This window comes from Trichosurus vulpecula, chromosome 1 (genome assembly GCF_011100635.1).
Source record: "Trichosurus vulpecula isolate mTriVul1 chromosome 1, mTriVul1.pri, whole genome shotgun sequence".
Taxonomy (NCBI): domain Eukaryota; kingdom Metazoa; phylum Chordata; class Mammalia; order Diprotodontia; family Phalangeridae; genus Trichosurus; species Trichosurus vulpecula.
The window spans coordinates 14,157,256-14,175,817 of record NC_050573.1 but is presented as its reverse complement, the minus strand read 5'-3'; the positions used below and the strand labels follow the sequence as shown (position 1 = coordinate 14,175,817).

The 18,562-nt window shown below is 55.1% G+C and overlaps 2 protein-coding genes across 2 annotated transcripts in view; both read left to right on the top strand.

The window, feature by feature from the left end:
- TCN2 (transcobalamin 2) overlaps window positions 1–6,071 on the top strand; it is a gene marked incomplete in the record, with an annotated part of 13,328 nt that extends 7,257 nt beyond the window's left edge. Inside the window, 4 exon segments of the mRNA XM_036735750.1 lie at window positions 399–579; window positions 1,394–1,571; window positions 4,507–4,622; window positions 4,867–6,071. Of these exon segments, the coding sequence (XP_036591645.1) occupies window positions 399–579; window positions 1,394–1,571; window positions 4,507–4,622; window positions 4,867–4,928 (537 nt within the window).
- Window positions 6,072–7,672: 1,601 nt separating this feature from the next.
- SLC35E4 (solute carrier family 35 member E4) lies at window positions 7,673–14,898 on the top strand. The gene is made up of 2 exons (XM_036741445.1): window positions 7,673–8,412; window positions 13,599–14,898. The coding sequence occupies exons 1-2, from the start codon at window positions 7,785–7,787 to the stop codon at window positions 14,024–14,026; spliced, it is 1,056 nt and encodes a 351-aa protein (XP_036597340.1). The 5' UTR covers window positions 7,673–7,784; the 3' UTR covers window positions 14,027–14,898.
- Window positions 14,899–18,562: the final 3,664 nt, after the last annotated feature.

The following is an 18,562-nucleotide window of genomic DNA, read 5'->3' as shown; positions in this document are numbered from 1 at the left end:
CTTCTCTCCCTCCCCCTCCCTCTCTCTATCCTTTCTTCCTCCCTTCCCCTCCCCTTTCTCTCTCTCTCTCTCTTTCCCTCTCTCCCCCTCCCTCCCTTCCCCTTTCCCTCCCCCTCTCCCTCCTCTCCTCTCCCCCTCTCCCTCTCCTTCCCCCTCCCTTCTCTCTCTCCTTCCCCCCTCCCTCTCTGTATCCTTCTTTCCTCCCTTCCCCTCCCCCCTCTATCTATCTGTCTGTATCTCTCTCTGCTTCCCCTCCCTGGGCCTCATCTTCCTCCTCTCCAAAACGAAAGGGTTGAATTGACCATCTGTGGGGCTCCCATCCTCGATGAAGCTGTGACCTCTCTCAGGTCTCTCGGGGAGTTGGCCTTCTCTGTCTGCACTTTTCCTGTCATTCCCAGGCCCTGATGGAAGCCCCTTCGCCAGAGTCGGAGCTGGCCTGCCTCCGGGCTGGGGATGCTCTCATGAAGGGCCTCGAGGAAGGGGCCTTCCAGAACCCCATGCCCCTGTCCCAGCTGCTGCCCGTCCTGCACCAGAGGACCTACCTCAGCCTCATGCAGCTGGACTGCAATGATGAAAGAGGTTGGAGGAGCTGAGGGGCCTGGAGGAAAGGGGGGGTGGGGGCAGGGGGGACAAGGAAGGCGGGAAGGGAAGGGAAGGGAGTGGGGAGGAAGGGGGAAGTCCGCCCCTCAGGAGTCTGCTACACATCCCCAGCTGCCTCTGGGCCTGTTTTTTGGGGAGGATGAAAGCATGCAGTACTGTGCATTCACTAGGTGCTTAATAAATGCTTGCTCCTACCTTAATAAAAGCCTGGCTCCCACCCTCAGAGACTCATGGGCTTGAGAGCTGGGAGTGACTTCAGAGCAACTCCTAATTTTATAGAGAAGGAAGCTGAGGGCCATCAGTGTCAAAGTGCCTCACCTGATTTCTTATAGGGAGTAAGTGACAGAAACAGCATTTGAACTCAGGGCAGCAGCTCACTCTTACTAGTGGTGATAGCTAACTTCATATAGCTTGATGACAAAACAGAGTTATCTTGTTTGACCCTCACAACAGCCCTGGGAGGTGGGGGCTATTCCCATTCTACCTATGAGGAAGCGAGAGTGGCTCTAGATGATTCCCAGCCCATGACGAGCCTCCCCTGGCTGGGGATCCCTTCCCTGAGGTCCACCGAGTCCTGGGCACAGACATTTTCATTCTCTCCGTGTGAATCTGGCCTCACTAATTATTCTCAGTCCTTGCAGGGGAGGGCCAAGGGGGTCTCTGTTCCCTGAGATCTCCCACAGCCTGTGTGGGGCACGCGGGGCACCAAGTCACAGCCTTTGAACTGAACCCAATTTGGTCCCTTGGTGCTATGGGCCTCCTCACTGCCTTGTTTTTCCTGCCCCACTGCTAGGTCTCCTAGAAGCAGATGCCACCGTCCCGCTGACTCAGGAGCCACGGAACATTGAGGTCAGGCTGAGAGTCCAAACGGATCTCCAGCTCGTGTTCCTTCATGATCAGCAGTACCTTGTCCCTGAGGGGGCCACACTACAGGACGTCCTGCTCAAGGCCCAGGAGGAGGGCTTGTTCACGTAAGAGACTCCCATACTGCCAGTGAAAACAAGAGCATCTCCTATTTCCATGGCCCTTGGAAAGTTAGAAGATCAAGGGAGATGGGTCCTACAAGTGTGGTTATCCCCATTTTGAAGTTAAGGAAACTGAGGCCCAAAGAGCTCAAATGACCTGCTTAGGGTCACCCAGATGCTTGCTACTTCCCAACATGTCTTCACTTCTGTGAATTCCTGGGGTTGGAGTTATGATGGAGCCTGGGGCAGGGCACAGGGCCAAGAAAATCTAACAATGATGGATAGATAGATAAACAGACAGACAGACAGATAGACAGCCAGATGGATGGACAGACAGATGGATAGACAGCCAGACGGATAGACAGCCAGATGGACGGACAGACAGACAGATGGACAGACAGACAGATGGATAGACAGACAGATAGACAGAAAGACACAGACAGACAGATGGCTAGACAGATGGATAAACAGATGGACAGATAGAGAGGTAGATGGATAGAGAGATAGACAGATAGATGGACAGACAGATGGGCAGACAGATGGATGGATAGACAGAGAGACCGACAGAAAGGCAGACAGACAGATAGACAGCTAGATGGATGGACAGATAGATGGATAGACAGCCAGATGGATAGACAGACAGATGGACGGACAGACAGACAGATGGATAGACAGACAGACAGAAAAACACAGATAGACAGATGGCTAGACAGATGGATAAACAGAGAGACAGACAGACAGACGGACAGATAGAGAGATAGATGGATAGAGAGATGGGCAGACAGATGGACGGATAGACAGAAAGATAGACAGACAGAAAGACAGACAGACAGGCAGACAGACAGATAGACAAGCAGACAGCCAGACGGATAGACAGCCAGACGGACAGACAGACAGATGGACAGACAGATAGACAGACAGCTGGATAGACAAGACAGACAGATGGACAGACAGACAGATAGCTAGAGTCAGTACTTACTATGTTCCAGACCTGTGTGGCATTGTGTAGGGCATACAAACAAGGCACTCCCTGCCCTCAGTAAGCTTGTATTATGATGAGGGAAGGGAAGGGGCAAAGTCATCTATCAGAGCCTGGTGACCTGGGATCAGAGTCCAACTTCCTGGCGAGAGGTAGCTGTGGATGCTGGTACAGCGCTGCCCGAAGGCCTCCAGGGAGGGGGCCCACTACCTCCTGGTTGTCAGTAAGGGTTCCCTGACCCCCAAGCCTTAATTTGCTACCTTGCTACCTCCCTTCTTTACTCCTGGTTCTGGCCTTTGGGGCCAAGCAGAAAAAGCCTAGTCCCTTGTTCCTGAGGCAGGCCTGCAAACACTTGGACAGCCGTATCACATCTTCCCCAAGTCTTCTCTTCTCCAGACCAAACATCTGCAGTTCCTTCAGTCAATCTGAATTATTCAGTGTTCATTATTCCAAGATGCTTCCCCATCCTGGTCCCCTCCTCTGGACGCTCGATGCCATTCTTCAGCTGGGATGCCCAGGACTGATCATAGTTCTCCATGTGTGGCCTGAGCAGGGCGGAGGACAGTGGAATTGTCCCTTCCTTAAGATAACTGTGTGGCCCCGAAGGACAGTGCCCACAGCAAATGGCAGACAAGGGCTTTTGTACAGATTTGGCGGCTGCTGTTCTCCGTCTGCGTTTCACATAGCTGGTGATTTATGGGCCGTTAATAGTGAGAGTTCCTATGTATGTGGAGGGCGCTTCGACGTCTGCCCAGTATTTCACTCGGTCCTTCCAGTAACACTGTGGGAGGGGCTTATTTTACAGATAAGGAAACTGAGGCCCAGAGGGATTGAATACTTCCCTCAGAAGTCATACAGCTCACAGGGGTAGAACACAGAAGCCAAACTCAGGCTCCTGACTCCAGGTCCAGTATGTCTCTCCACTATGCCAGCTTGCCTGGGGTGCCTGGCTGCTCCTTACACATGTACTTCTGCTAATACTACCTGGCCTTGGCATCTCCTTTTTCATACTGGTTTGGAAGTAGCAAAAGGGTTACTAGATTACGGGCCAGAGGACCTTGGTTCAGATCCTTCGTCTGTACCTTACCAGCTGTGTGATCTTGGGTAAATCACTTCCCCTCCTGGGTCTCAGTTTCCTCCTCCATAAAATGAAGGGATTGGGCTTGGACTCAGTGGGGAGGTCCTCTATGGGCCTCAATTTCTTCGTCTGAAAAATGGGTTTGGGGGAGACAGGAGGGTGCCCCTTTGTGAACCTTGGATTCTGTGAGCCTAACTAAAGCTACCTGGCACATCAGCCATGGGTGCCATATGATCCACAGTGCTCCATGCCCACAGGGGCCTCGAGCTTCCCCTCCGAGAGGGGAGATGAGACAAAGACCCACGTTCCAGGGAGCTCTCTGCTCTGGGCAGGAGTCAGGCATCTTCAGTCTCCCAGAGTCTTCCAGTGACTCACTGGGTTGCCCAGAAGGAGTCACTCAGTGATGTGGTGGGAAAAGTGCTAGATAGGGAGCCAGGAGCCCTGGGTTCAAGTCTTGACTCTCCTATTATCTTTGGCAAGTCTTCCTCCCCACCCTCCTCTCACCCCTGGCCTCAGTCTCGCAATCTGGAAAATGTAGATCATAGCAGCCCTCCTTACCTCCTGGGTTAAGGTGACATTAGAAGGAGAACATGGATAGGAATGAGAAATGATTCAAGAGGTGAGTCCCTCTCAGCTCCCTTTGGGTCCTAGAAGGTGAGATGCTCAAAGCCTCGCCTTCAGACACATCACCCTGGCTCCACCTCCCCCCAGTCCATGGCCACTAAAGACTATGGGGTTCAAACACTGCCTCCCCCCTTCCTGGCCCTGTTCCCTCTCGGGCCTCAGTTCTTCCTCTGTAGAGGGATGGAGTTGGACTTTATGGTCCCTGAGGCTCCTTGAAGCTTGGGAGCTAGGATCTTATGAGTTACTTCTATTTTTGTCAGGTACGGAACCCAGACCACCTTGTCTGGTCCCTTTCTGACCTCGGTGATGGGCATAAGCCCTGGAGAACGGCAATACTGGCAGCTCCTCCGTGCCCCAGACACGCCTCTCCTGCAAGGTGAGGCTGGAGGTCCCTGGCTGGGGAGCCTGTCCCCGCCCCGACTGTGTCCTTAGGGAGGAAAGGGAACATCCTTGTGGGGGAAGGTGGGGTCACATGACCCAGGGCACCCTGCTTCCCTTGTGGTCTCCTCACCCCTGCAGTCCCTCCTGACCTTTGGTGGAGCCCTGGTGCTGGGGTGGACAAGAGAAGTTGTCGAGAGCCCTGTTGGGCATCCTCACCTTCCTTGCTCCTGTCTTTGCAGGCATTGCCAACTACAGGCCCCAGGATGGGGAGACCATCCTTCTGAGACTGGCCAGCTGGTAGGGAGGGCCACTCCATCATCCCAGGGCTCCGTTATCCAGAGACCTAGCCGCTCCCTTTGGCATCTGCTACCTTTTGTAGAGGAGAACAGAAGAGGGTGGGGAGGGAGGGAGCTTTTTCAGAACCTATTATAACCCTCCCACAACCAGCTAAGGGCAGATGATATCAAACCCTGAGGTTTGACAGTGACCACGGAAGGCCCTCCCCTCTGCCCCCCTCCAAGCCCCTTTGCCTGGTTATTCCTCTGTCCCTTCAACCTCTCCAGATCTAGAGACATCCACACACCAGGGACCTCCCAGCTGAAGACCTCAGTGTGCCTGCAAAACTAAGGTCCCTGGGCCCCAGCCCTGCCTTCTATGGCACTGGGGGGCTCACTGGGGAGAGAATATGGTGAGAATCACTTCATAGAAACCTTAGAGATCCAGCTCAGCCCCTCAGGTGAGACCAAAGCAAGGAAGGGTCCCCCAGGGTGGGGGCAGGGAGATAGAGTCTGGATCTGAACTCAGGTCTTTAGACTCTCAGTCTAGTGCCCTTCTGGGCTGCATGTCTTATGGACCCTGCTTCACCAATAAGGAGACCGAGGCCTGAAAAGAGGAACCAATTTCCCCAGGATTCCCTGGGGCAACTTTTTCTGCCAAGATTCCTGGGCAGTCGATTTCCCAGGGTTCCTTGGAAGTGTCTGAGCCAAGATTCAAACTTAAGTCTCCTTCCCCAGGGTGGGCCTTTCAGCAGTTTGCAGGAACTATGGAACAGCAAGAAAAAAGAAAAAAGGCCTGGGTTCAAATTCTGGCTCTGGCTACCCAATGGAAATCTTGGGCAAATCGCTTAATCTCTCTGGGCCTGTTTTCTCTTTTGTACAATGGAGGCATTGACCCTCCAAGGTTCCTTCCATCTCTGAATGTATGAGCCAGCTGTGATTTGAAGCCCCCTGGGCCCTTCCTGCCCCTGCTGGGACCCCCAAGAACCAGGAGCCCCAGTGGCCAGGCTTCTGCCCCTCCTCCGTTTCTGTCCTGACCTCCTCCCACACCAAATGGGGACTGTGCCTACTCAGGTTTGATGTATTACTTGCTTATAAGCACCATTGTTCCACTGCAGTGGATTTTGGTCTCTGGTTGCATCAAAAATGATTAAATGGCTGAAGTTTAAGACTGGTGATTACTGCTCATCAATGATGGGGAGCAGGGGCTTGAGTCATGCCTGGGGAGGTGGAAAGGCAAAGTCTGCCTTCCAGTGACCTCCCACCAGGGACATCTCCCAGTCACACAGAGAAGGAGGAACCAGGGGATTCCTGGAAGGAAGAAGCAGAGACCTGGGAGGCAAATGAAAATTCATTCCATTGCATCCTAGAGGTCACTTTCCATGTGGAGCTGGTGTGGGCCTGGTCTCTTCCTTGACCAGTAGGGGGAGGCTGCTTCCATAGACTCAGGCCAGACCCAGGCTAATATAGCCTCAACCTGGGTGGGCCCCTGGATCCTGGATCCCCCCAAAGGCTCTGAGCCTTTTCTTGAGGTGATGAAGCCCAAAGGGGTGGAATTTACAGCCCTGAGCTAGTGGCTTGGATTCAGGAGCTGCAGCCTGCCCCAGCTGCCAGTGAGTCAGTTTTCCCCACACCCCATGGCTACGCCTCCCGGCCCAGGCCCAGGCCCAGGCCCAGGAGGATGACTCTCCTTCCTGTTGTGGACTGCATGTTCCTGCCCAGAGGTGGGTGCATCCCTGAGAGGAGGGACCAGTGATGCCTGGCATCAAGCCCTGGGAAGAGAGGTGGGGCTGCAGTTGGGCAGGGCTGGGCATGATGGGCAATGTCAGGGGAAGGATGTGGGAAGGCAGCTGGGGCCTCCCTCCTCTACTGAAAGGTCCCAAGGAGAAAGGAGATGTTGTGAAGAGGGCCTTTCAGCATTCTGGAGTCATGGCTGGGCTGGGTAGGGCCAGCCTGCTCACTACCTGGCATAAATACAGACTCACCAGGCCTTCAGGTGGGGCCCCTGGAGCCCTCCTTCACTGTGAAAATAGTGGGTGCAGAGGGTAAAGATAAGGACGTGCTCTGGTCCCACGATGTGGCGCCCAGGAGTCCTGAGCCCAGAGTTGACACCGCTGGGGGTGGGGGGAGGGGAGAGGCACATTCTAAGATTCTGAGAACTATCAGCGAGGGCCTGACACCTACAGAGGAGGGGCTGATGCTGGGCCTGAGATTGACGCCCACGAAGCCAGAGAGGGGAAGGGGCCTCCCTTTCCGTGACTGTGACTGTCCCAGGGTCTATCCTACCCCTCCCCAGCATGTGCTTCTGGCCCATCCTGGGTGGGACCCAGACACACCCCCTTCTAGCTTGGGCTTCTCTCCCTGTAGACCCTCTTCCGAATCTCGCCGTCACCATAGCAACTGGCAGCTTGAGCCGGGTGGGGTAGGATGGGGAGTGCTCCCGGATCTCCTCTCCCTAGGCGGTTTCCACGGCAACCAGGCGGCTTTGGCCAATGTGGGCGGGCAAGGCCGAGCCGGGGCGGAGAGGGGGTGTGGCCGATACGACGGAGGCGGGTCCCCGGGCGTGGTCAGCTCTGGCCCCGCCCTCCCTCCGCCGTGCGCCGGGGCCCTGCCCGGCCTGAGCAGGAGAGCAGCGGTAGAGGAGCCGGAGCCCGAGCTCCGGGATCCTCCGCGTCAAGGGGCATCGGGCCGGAGCGCGGGTATCGCCGCCACTGCCCAACCAGAGGCCAGGGCCCAGCGCCAGCCCTAATCGCTCTTGGAGATCCGGCCGGGCACCGGACACAGAGGACTCCCAGCCCCGGCCCAGGGGGCAGAGCCGGGCATACCCCGGGCGGGGGGAAGAGCTGCCCATTGGACACCCGGGCCCCTGCTCCCCGGACCCCATGTGCGTGTGCTCCCGCAGGAACCATGAAGCCGGAATGACCTCAGCCGATGGAGCCCCGGCCACCACGCTCCTGCTGCCCTGGAAACTGGCCCTGCGGGACCAGGGGCAGGGCCAGTGCCCGGCGGGCAGCTCCGGGCGCATCCTGGCCACGGTGCTGGTGTGGCTGGTCACGGGCACCAGCATGTCCAGCCTTAACAAGTGGATCTTCACCGTGCACGGCTTCCGCTACCCGCTGCTGCTCTCCTCCTTGCACATGCTGACCGCCGTCCTCGTGGGCTACCCGCTGGCCGGGCGCCGGGCACGCGGACCTCTCCCTTCCCGGGCCAGGAGGAGGGTGTTCTTGCTCAGCTTGACTTTCTGCGCTTCCATGGCCTGTGGGAACTTGGGCCTTACCCACGTGCATTTGGACTTTGCCCAGATGGTCTACACCACCACTCCGCTCTTCACCCTGGCCTTGTCCAAGGCGATCCTGGGCAAGCGGCACCACCCGCTGCAGTACGCGGCCATGGGGCCCATCTGTCTCGGCGCTGCCTGCAGCATCATGGGCGAGATGCACTTCCACCACACGGGCTGCTTCTTCCTCTTCGCTGCCACCTTCCTCCGAGGCCTCAAATCGGTGCAGCAAAGTGAGTACCCACGTGCCCGGTGAGCGAGGGCGAGCCAGCAGGTGGCTGGTCACTCTATGTGACCCTGGGCGAGCCATCTGCAGGCCTCGGATCCACACCTGTAAATTGAGGGGGTTAACCATGCAGGTCTGCTAATGCCCCTCCCATCCCTGACAGGGTTCTGAGGCCCCTTCCAGCTGGGACATCCCCTGTTCTTAAGTCCCCTCCCAGCCCTGAACATTCCCAGTTCTGAGGCCCCTCCCAGACCTGACATCCCCTGTTCTAAGAGTCCTCCCTGCCTTGACATCCCCTGTTCTGAGCCTCTCCCAGCCCTGACATCCCCTGTTCTAAGAGCCCTCCCAGCCCTGACAGCCCCTGTTCTGAGGCCCCTCCCAGACCTGACATCCCCTGTTCTAAGAGTCCTCCCTGCCTTGACATCCCCTGTTCTGAGCCTCTCCCAGCCCTGACATCCCCTGTTCTGAGGTCCATCCCAACCCTGACATTCTCTAACTACCTCTATATGGAAGAGGAAATAGCCTGAAGAAGGGAAAGGACTTGTGGAAGGTCACACAGATAGTAACTGGGCAGGGTTAGGATTGGAACTCAAGTCCTCAATTCCAATTCCAGCCCTTTTTTCCATTGGGCCACAGGATAAATTTTTTCTGCTTGGTCCCAGAGGGTAGAACTATGAGCAATGATGAGTTGAAGAGAGTAAAGGCTGTTTATATGTGATGTCAGGATGAGAAAAAAGGAAAACAAATGGCTAATCTCCTTAGCCTTAGATGGTTCCCCATCTCTGGAGGTCTAGAACCTTGTCTGAGGATGCTGTAAAGGGGCTTTGGGTCTGAGGCCTCTTCTAGCTGAGGCTGTGCCATACTTGCCTCGGTGGGCAGGCCATTCTGGGACATAAGCTGTTGACTAAAGACCAGGCCCACAGAGGGGCCTGCCTGGCACAGGCCTATCTAGGACTCCGCTGACTAGTAACTGGTCAGTTCCTGTTCTTGTCTGAGGTCCTGGGATGGGAGATGCTTTAGTCATGCCCTGCGCTTAGGGGAAGGACCATTGGGAAGAGTTCCAGTGTATGAAGATGGTTCCTGGACTTGTGTTCTGTGCATGGGAAGGGTGGGGTGGGGTGGGGTGGGGGAGGACACTACTTAGAGAGTATTATATTGATTGGTTTATTTGGAGGATGCCCTCCACCCCCATCCCAACCCCTTCTGGGTTTCTCAGTCTTCATTGCCAGCAACCACCAAGCTAGGCCTTCCTGTTTCTTCTCTGTTCTCCTTCTCTCTGATATCCATCTCTCCTTTTTTCCTTCTTTCTTTTTCTCTCCCTCTTTCCTCTCCCTCTCCCTTTTCTCCTTTCTTTTTCTCCTCCTCTCTCCCTCTCTTTTCTCCTTTCTTTTTCTCCTCCTCTCTCCCTCTCTTTTCTCCTTTCCTTTTCTCCTCCTCTCTCCCTCTCTTTTCTCCTTTTCCTCTCCCTCTCTCCCTCTTTCCTCTCTCTCTCCCTTTTCTCCTTTCTTTTTCTCTTCCTCTCTCCCTCTCTTCTCCTTTCTTTTTCTCTTCCTCTCTCCCTCTCTTTTCTCCTTTCTTTTTCTCCTCCTCTCTCCCTCTCCCTTTTCTCCTTTCTTTTTCTCCTTCTCTCTCCCTCTTTTCTCCTTTCTTTTTCTCCTCCTCTCTCCCTCTCTCTTTTCCTCCTTCCTTTTTCTCCTCCTCTCTCCTTTCCTCTCCCTCTCTCCTTTTCTCCTTTCATGTTCCCTTTTTCTCCCTCTCCCTTTCTCCCTTTCTTCTCTCCTTCATTTATTCTCTTTTTCCCCTCCTTGCCTGTTTTCTCTCTATTCACATATGTACATTACAGACATATATACCAGACTCCACAAACATGTTCCCAGGGTCACCTGCATCAACAGAGTGATATGGACCCCTTAGACACGTGCACCCTCATCTTACATGTGTGTCCACGCATATGTGTGCTCTCCTCACAGCATTCACATGTGTTCATGTGCTTGTACATACTTCTAGAAACACATGTTACATGTGATTTTTTGTGCAAGTCATGTGGGGGAGCTGCCTGGACAGGCATGCCCAGATTACTGTTCCCCTCACCCCCAGTTGTGTGCAGACCCCTGTACTAATACAGACATGCCCGGAGTCCAGGGAACACAGTCTACATGACACACAGTGACTAGCCGGTGCATATGCATGCGTGCAGATAGCCACAGTAGACATGTGTGCCTGTTGAAGCCTTCCATTGTGCCCACGAGGAAGCTGCCCCACCCTCCTGTCCCTGGGCAGGGAAGGGTTCTGCCCTGGCTGGCAGTCCCAAAGCACCAGTGTCTATTTTTGCCTTCGGGTTACCTGAGAAGCCAAACAAGGAAACAGAAATGTGATCGTTGGGCCAGGCCCGGGCACCCATTCTCCCTCTCTGGCTTCGGGCTTAGGGGTTGCTTTTGGTGGTAGGTTTTTTGTTTGTTTTTTGTTTTGTTTTGTTTTGGCTCGGACCAAGAGTAGGCCCTGGCTGTACTCCAAAGTCATTGAGAAAGCTCTTGCCTCTCCCCTGAGGCCCCTGCCCACTTCCCTTCCCCACCACAGGAACCAGATTGTCCCCGAGCCCCAAGGAAAGAGCCTCCAAAATGATGTGGCTAAGGCGCAGAGCTGATGCCACGGCCTGGGATTCCTTAGGTGGACATTGCCTGCCTCCTTGCCTGCCCCTCCCCTCCACTGTGGGTATCTCTATCCTGTCCAACAGGCCCAGGCCAGGGCCTGAGAAGGTACCTGCCAGGCCCCACCATCCTGATGCTGATCAGAGAATCCAGAGTGGGAAGGAGGCCTCGGAGCATCAAGTCTAAAGCCCTCATTTGACAGAGGGAACTGATTCCCCAAGAGAAGTGACGGAATTTGCCTGAAGTCACAAGGCTCCAGGGAGCAGAGCCAGGGTCTGAGCACTGGTATGGAGATTCCAGATCGGTATTTTAGCCACGACAACCACCTGGCCGCACCACACATCAGGTAGTCAGTCAGCAGGCACTGATTAAGCAGCAAGGCGGCTAGGCGGATAGAACACTGGGCCTGGAGTTAGGAAGACCTGAGTTCAAATTCACCTCCAGACACTTACTAGTTGTGTGACCTTGGGCAAGTCACTTAAGCGCCACCTGCCTCGGTTTCCTCACCTGCGAAATAGGGATCATATCTCCCAGGAATGTCATGAGGATCACAAAGCACGTGGCACAGTTCCGGGCATAGAGCGAGTACTATAGAAGCGTTGGCTGCTATTATTGTTACCGTATGTATGAGCGCTGTGCCAAGACGACAGACGGCCTGTTCCTTCCAGAAGCCCATCTGCTGGTGGGGAAACCAATGCATACGTAACTAGTAGAGACTCTGTGTAAATGGAAGGTCGTCTCAGAGAGGAGGGCCCTGGCAGCTGGGGGGACGGGAACGGTCTCCTCCAGGTGGGATTTGAGCTGAACTTTGGAGGAAGCCAGGGGAGCCAGGAGGTGGAAATGAGGAGGGGGTACTTGCCTGCATTCCAGGTATGAGGCACAGCCATTGCAAAGGCCTGGAGGTGGGAGAGGGAGTATAGGGTATGAAGGCCAGCATAGGCCAGCTGAGCCAGACCACATGTATGTAAAGGGAAGTCATGTGGGAGAATGGAAGGTAGGAAAGGGTCATGTTGTGATGGGCTTTCCCATCCCTGGGGGCCCTCAGTGTGGGACAGCAGGTCCCTAGGGAGGAGGTGCAGTCCAGGAATCGCCCTCCCACACATGCAGCAGAGTCTCCCCACCATTCCACTGGTGTGCCCCAGAGCTTAGGAGTCAATGAGTGGAACAGGGGCTGGCTGACCCAGCCTGAGACAGCCCACTTCCATTCATTCCTGGCAGCCGGAGTCCCTGTGGGGGCCAGCGACTGCTAAATAGAGTGTTGTTCATTTCTGGGTGACCCATTTTGGGAAGAGTATTAACGAGGCAGAAGAGAGCGAAGGGGCCTGGAAATCGGGCCCCAGAAGGACAGTTGAAGAGCAGCCTTGGAAGTGACAGTGGCCGCCTTAGCTGAGTGTGTCTGAGTATCTGAGATGCTTTGGGTGGGGAAGAAGGATCAGCCGGGTTCTCCCTGGATGTAGGATCAATGGGCTGGTGAGGAGTGTGAGAAGGAGACCTCAGCTTGGTCCTTGGCAGTCAGAGCTCCCTGGGCTGCTCCCAAAGCAGGGATGGGACTGGGGGGGGGGGGAGTGGATGGCCACTGGTCCAGGCTGTTGCAGAGAGGATCACATGGCCTTGGAGATGCTGTGATTAGGGCACTAGGGACACTTGCCTTAAACAGTCACAGAATGTGGATGGAATGTCAAGGGCACCAGGAGCCACCCTCCAGCCCGCCCTCCTCCCCAACACCTATTCCACCCTCCTCCGACAGGAACAGGTCCTTAACAAGGAGACTGCAGAGGCCTCTGGGAGAGGAGCCCTGGACCAATATTCAGGCAAATAGTAGAGTCTTTCCCGAGCAATCACTCAATAAGCATTTATTAAGCACCTACTACATGCCGAGCACGAAGTAGGCACCAGGAGACAAAGAGAGAAGTGAAGCATTTATCAAGGGAGACAACATGTTCAGTTATAAGCAGGGTAGCCCTGTGGTCAGGGCTGGGAGGGTAGCTGAAAGAGAAAGGGAGAAAGCTTCAGGGGCTTTATAATTTTGCTGAGAACCATCCTGGACCCTGGCCCAGCCCAAAGTGCTCAGGTTAAGGCTGAGACTGAGATGTAGGGGAAGGGCTTCCTTGGGCACTTACCACCTGGGTGAGAAATCATGTCACTTCCCTGGGACTCAGTTTCCCTTTGTGGTGCGACCCTAACCCCCCACCCCAGGGACCTCTGCATACGTCCACCTAGCTGTCTGTATCTTGTCTGTACGTGGTTGTTTGAACGTTGTCTCCTCCGTTAGACTGGGAGCTCCTTGAAGGCAGGGATGGGTTTTGCCTTTCTTTGTCTCCCTAGCACTGAGCAGAATGCCTGGCATATAGAAGATGCTTAATAAATGCTTATCAGCTAATTGACTGATCTAGATTGGAAAGGACCTTCCTGGAAGCTGAGGTGGTGCCCAGCTAGTGAGGGAATGTCAGGCATGCCCCATTCTGGCCTCCTCCAGATGAAGCGTGTCCCCACTGTGGGGCCTTCAAGCCTGCTCTGACTCCTGCTCCCCTCTCCTGGTTTCCAGGTGTCCTGCTGCAGGAGGAGAGGCTGGCCTCAGTCGCCCTGCTGTATCTGACGTCCCTCCCCAGCTTCTGCCTGCTGCTAGGTGCAGCCCTGGTGCTGGAGGTGGGCGATGCCGAGCCGGTGCTGGCCCCCGCTGACCGTCGCCTCTGGCTGCTCATTCTCCTCAGCTGCCTGGTCTCAGTCCTCTACAACCTGGCCAGCTTCTCTCTGCTGGCCCTCACATCGGCCCTCACCGTCCACGTGCTGGGCAATTTCCACGTGGTGGGCAACCTGGCCCTGTCCTGGCTCCTGTTTGGGAGCCGCCTGAGTGGCCTCAGCTATGTGGGCATCGCCCTAACGCTGGTGGGGATGTTTCTGTATCACAATTGCCACTTGGTGGCCTCCTGGTGGACCCTGTGGTGGATAGGCCGGCCTGTCAGAGCCCTGTGAAGCGACCACTGTGCCCATCTGAGAGCTGTGCTCATTGGGCCAGCTGGGCCCGGGCTAGTCCATCCCTAGCTTGTATGGGCCCTGGCGGCTTTACCCGACAGCCTGGAAGAAGAGGGGCCTGAATGGGGATGTGGGTGAACCCCAGCCAAGAAGAACCTTCCAAAAACACCACATGGGGGAGGGCAGGCAGGGACCTGATTGGTCACACATCCATCTTCTAGGATCTCAAGGTTAAGAAGAGCTAGTGGGAGGATTATCACCCTCATTTTACAAGGGAGGAAGCTGAGTCTCTGAGCTGACCCGGCTTGTCCGAGGCTCTGTCCCTGCCCCTACTGATCGGCTATATAGGTCTGGGGCCTTGCAAGCCCTGAGTTCAGCCCTGGGGGAGTCCTCTCCCTTTCCCTGATCCGTGCCTCAGTTTCCCCTTCTGCTAAAAGGGATGATGCTCACTACAAAGGGTCAGAGGAGAATGTAAATGCAAATGAGTATTGTAATTAAAGGAATAATCATTGCTGTTCCAGCTGCACCTCGCACCTGCTGTACTTGTTAAGATGTCACCCTTTGGATGACAGCGATGTCCCAGGAGGATCATGGAGAGGGCCAGAAGTGCTGGCCAGGCACCCCTAGACTGAGGTCGGGCTGGGAGGGGGCTGGTGCTGGAGGCCCCACTGCTCCAGATGAGCCAAGTCGGGGCACGCTTCTTTTAGAGACCCCCCTCCTGGTCCCCCCAATCTCTGCTGCTAAAGATGGGAAGGGGAAAGGGGCTTGTTTCTCTGGGGGGGACCACTGGCTCGAGCCCCCATGCCCACCCCCGGTGGGGTTTCAGCAAAGGCCGGGATGGTCTCTACCGGCTCTCAGGACCCTCCCCATAAGGCCTCTGACCCAGGCTGTCTGGCCATAGATGGGGATTTCCTTTGGCAGGTGCCACCCCTCTGGGGGAGTGGGGGAGGGATTATTTCCATCCTCAAATAAAGCACTGTTTCGTTCTCTCTGTCTTGTTTCCTTGGGTAACACAGCAGGAGGGCAGCCAAAAGGGGGGCAGAGTGGGGCGTGGAGGGTGGCCCCCAGAGACACCTGCTCTTAGAGCCAGCTCAGGCCCAGAAAGGTCAATGAGCTCAGCCTGGAGGCCCCACCCGATGTCCCAGGGTAGGAGCTGGGAGGAACATGGGCCTGACTCACTCAGCAAGAACTGTGGACCTTGGGGGCTAGCCCAGGCACCAGCCTAGCTTGGAACCTAGGCTAGCCCATGGGCTCTATGGTAGAGAAGAGCCCTGAGCTGGACATCACTAAATGTGGCCTTGTAATTGACTGGTGAGGTCAGACAGCAGCCTGACCATTTCCTCACTTGTGAAATGTGAAACAGTCACCAAATCACAGGAGGAGACTGTGTGGAAGGGCCTTAGAACACAGTGTCAGGGTTGGGTGGGGCCTGAGAACAGGGGATGTCAGAGCTAGGAGGGGCCTGAGAACAGGGGATGTCAGAGCTAGGAGGGGCCTGAGAACAGGAGATGTCAGGGCTGGGAGAGGCCTGAGAACAGGAAATGTCAGAGCTGGGAGGGGCCTGAGAAAAAGGGATGTCAGAGCTGGGAGGGGCCTGAGAACAAGGGATGTTAGAGCTGGGAGGGCCCTTAGAACAGGGGATGTCAGAGCTGGGAGGGGACTGAGAACAGGAAATGTCAGAGCTGGGAGGGGCCTGAGAAAAAGGGATGTCAGAGCTGGGAGGGGCCTGAGAACAAGGGATGTTAGAGCTGGGAGGGGACTGAGAACAGGAGATGTCAGGGCTGGGAGGGCCCTGAGAACAGAGAATGTCAGAGCTGGGAGGGGCCTGAGAACAGGGGATGTCAGGGCATATATTTAGTTGTAGGATCATAAATTTAGAAGGGAAGAGTCCTAGAACTCATCTAACCCAATCTCCTCATTTTACAAAGGCCCAGAGTGGGCAGGGCCTTACCCGGTGTTATACAGGTGGAAAGGGGCAAAGCTCTGATTCAAACCCAGGCATCCTCTCTCCACATCCCCTGCTTTCCCCCTCACCCTTCTCCGGCCTGTGCAGAAGGATCCAGACCAGTCAAGGGGAGGCAAGGGTGGCTCAGAGCAAGGCCTTGGGCTTGGGAGTGTACCATGAGGCCACTGCCCCAGAAAGAAGGGGGAATGGGCCAGTTCCAGCTGTGTCTCCACTGCCTAGATGGCCTTGCCTGAGGCGGTCCCCCTGCTCTGACCCCTACACCAAGCCGGTGAGGTCAGATCTAAGGGGGAGGGAGAAAGTCTCTCTCTGGACTTGTTTCCAAGTCAGTCATCCAACAGAGGGTAAACTCCCTGAGGGCAAGTCTTGTCTCCCTTTGTATCCCCAGTGCCTAGCAAAGTACCAGGCCCCTAGTCAGCTCTCAATAAGTGGTTGGATTGGAATAAACAGGATGGAGAAATAAGGGGAGGGAGATTTTAAACTTTGACTCTGACGTGCCTCACCCTGTGGGCAGCCTGGTGAGACCCTCCTCATACTTGGTAAGGTGGAAGACCCTTCCCCAGACCCCCACTCCACCCCTTACCCAGGCCTACAGTCAAAGTCTTTCCAGCTGGGTGAAAATGGTGATGATGATGATAGATGTTATTTATAAAGTGTGTTCTGGTTTTCAAAGCATTTTAATATGTTACCTGACTTAATTCTTGCAGCAGCCCCAGGGGGCTCTTGTTGAGTCATTTCAATCATGTCTAACTCTCTGTGACCCCACTGGGGTTTTCTTGGCAGAGATACTGGAGTAATTTGCCATTTCCTTCTGCAGCTCATTTTACAGATGAGGAAACTGAGGCAGGGAAGGTGACATGACTTGCCCAGGGTCACACAGCCGGATTTGAACTCTGGAAGATGAGTGTCCCTGACTCCAGGCCCGGGGCTCTGTTCACTGCACTTCCTAGCCTCCTTGGGTGCTATGAGAATCCCCATTGTATAAGTGAGCTAAAGCTGAGATGGATAAGGTGACTTTGGCCAGGATCACACAGGTAGTTTCAGAGACAGGATTCAAACTCAGGTCTTCCTGCCTCTGAGCCCAGCACTCTGTCCACTTCATCATAAGAGCATGGCCTTCAAGAGCACCGGGCTCCATTGTAAGAAGGCATCAGGAAGAAAGACAAAGGGCTAAAGTTAGGCCCCAGGAAAAAGGAGCCATGACAGTGCCAGTGACCTGACCGCCTTGCCCCTATCTGACTCTATGGATGTCCTAGCCCAGAAGCATCCTTTGCTGGCACAGACAGGGAAAGCTAGGCACACTTAGCACTCAGCTCCTAGCACCCGAAAGCCAGAAGCTGTCTGAACCAGTTGTGGGGATCACAGGCTGCCCAACCCCATGGGGCCTGTCTAGAGCTGCATGGGGAACAGGGGCCTTCAGTGCGCCTGAGCCAAGGGCATGGTGAGCAGGAGAGTGTGGCCTGGGGGCAGTCAGGACAAGCTCCAGCCCTAATCAACCCAATAACAATGTGATATCTTGCGAAGAAAGCTGAGGGATGGTTGGCTTGGATTGTAGACTGGGGGGCTCCTGGTGAATGGGGAGTAGAGCAAGAAGCCCTGACTTGAGTGGGTAGTAGAAAACCCTGAGCTGAAACGCAGGAAGACCTTAATTCTGGTCACAAAATCACTGTGTGACTCTGAGTAAATCCCTGCCTTGCTCTGGGCTTGTTTTCATTCTTGGTCAAGATGGGGAACCTGGACTCTCTCTGATCTGTAAGGGGCCTCCCAGCTCTGACAATAGAGTCTCTGGATGGGATGTTCTCCTATTTCCCTCCAGCCCTGGGAGGAAGGAAAGTGTGGCCCGGCCTGAGTCACCCGTGCTGACTCAGAGTTGCCACGGGCTGGTGGCTGCTGCCAGATTCCTGCCCGGCCCATAGCCTGCACTCTGATCTGGCACCTCCCACTGTGGCTTGCTGACATTTTCATCCTGACTCAGGGTCCCCCAGCTCAGCTACACCTCCTCTGCTGTCTCTTGTCATCCTGTCTGTGATGTGGTTTGGAGAGTTAAGCGGGCGCTGCATACCCAAGGAGAATATATCTATGGAGAACAGCAGTATCAAAGAGTCCTGTATTGTGGAAAACAGTGACGATATTGGAGGAAGCTGAAAGTGGACCTTGGAAGATTAGGGCAGAAGCAAGGTCCCTATACCTCTGCCCCCTCCTGCCTGCTGTGGGCCAGGCTCCTGGGCTCTCACAAGTCATGACATCGCCATCTGCCAGGAGGCCAAGCCTTCAAACAGCCCCATCTCGTGCCTCCCTCAAAAGACTTCTCCAGGTGCTAATATCCTGTTTGGACCTGCTACTTGGTGGTGGCATATTCCCCTTACAGTCATTCCAACCCAATGATTCTGAACCCCCAGCTGCCAATGTATAAACCCCTCTCCCCATCCCCAGCCTGGCCTGCCCCCTTTGCCAGGTCCCACTGCAGAATCACCTGCCCCTTCCTTCTTCCCTTCGGCCAGCTCCAGAAGGAACAAACTTCCTTTAATCGAAAACCGCTTTCTTTCTCACTCCTTCCATGTTAAAAACCCATG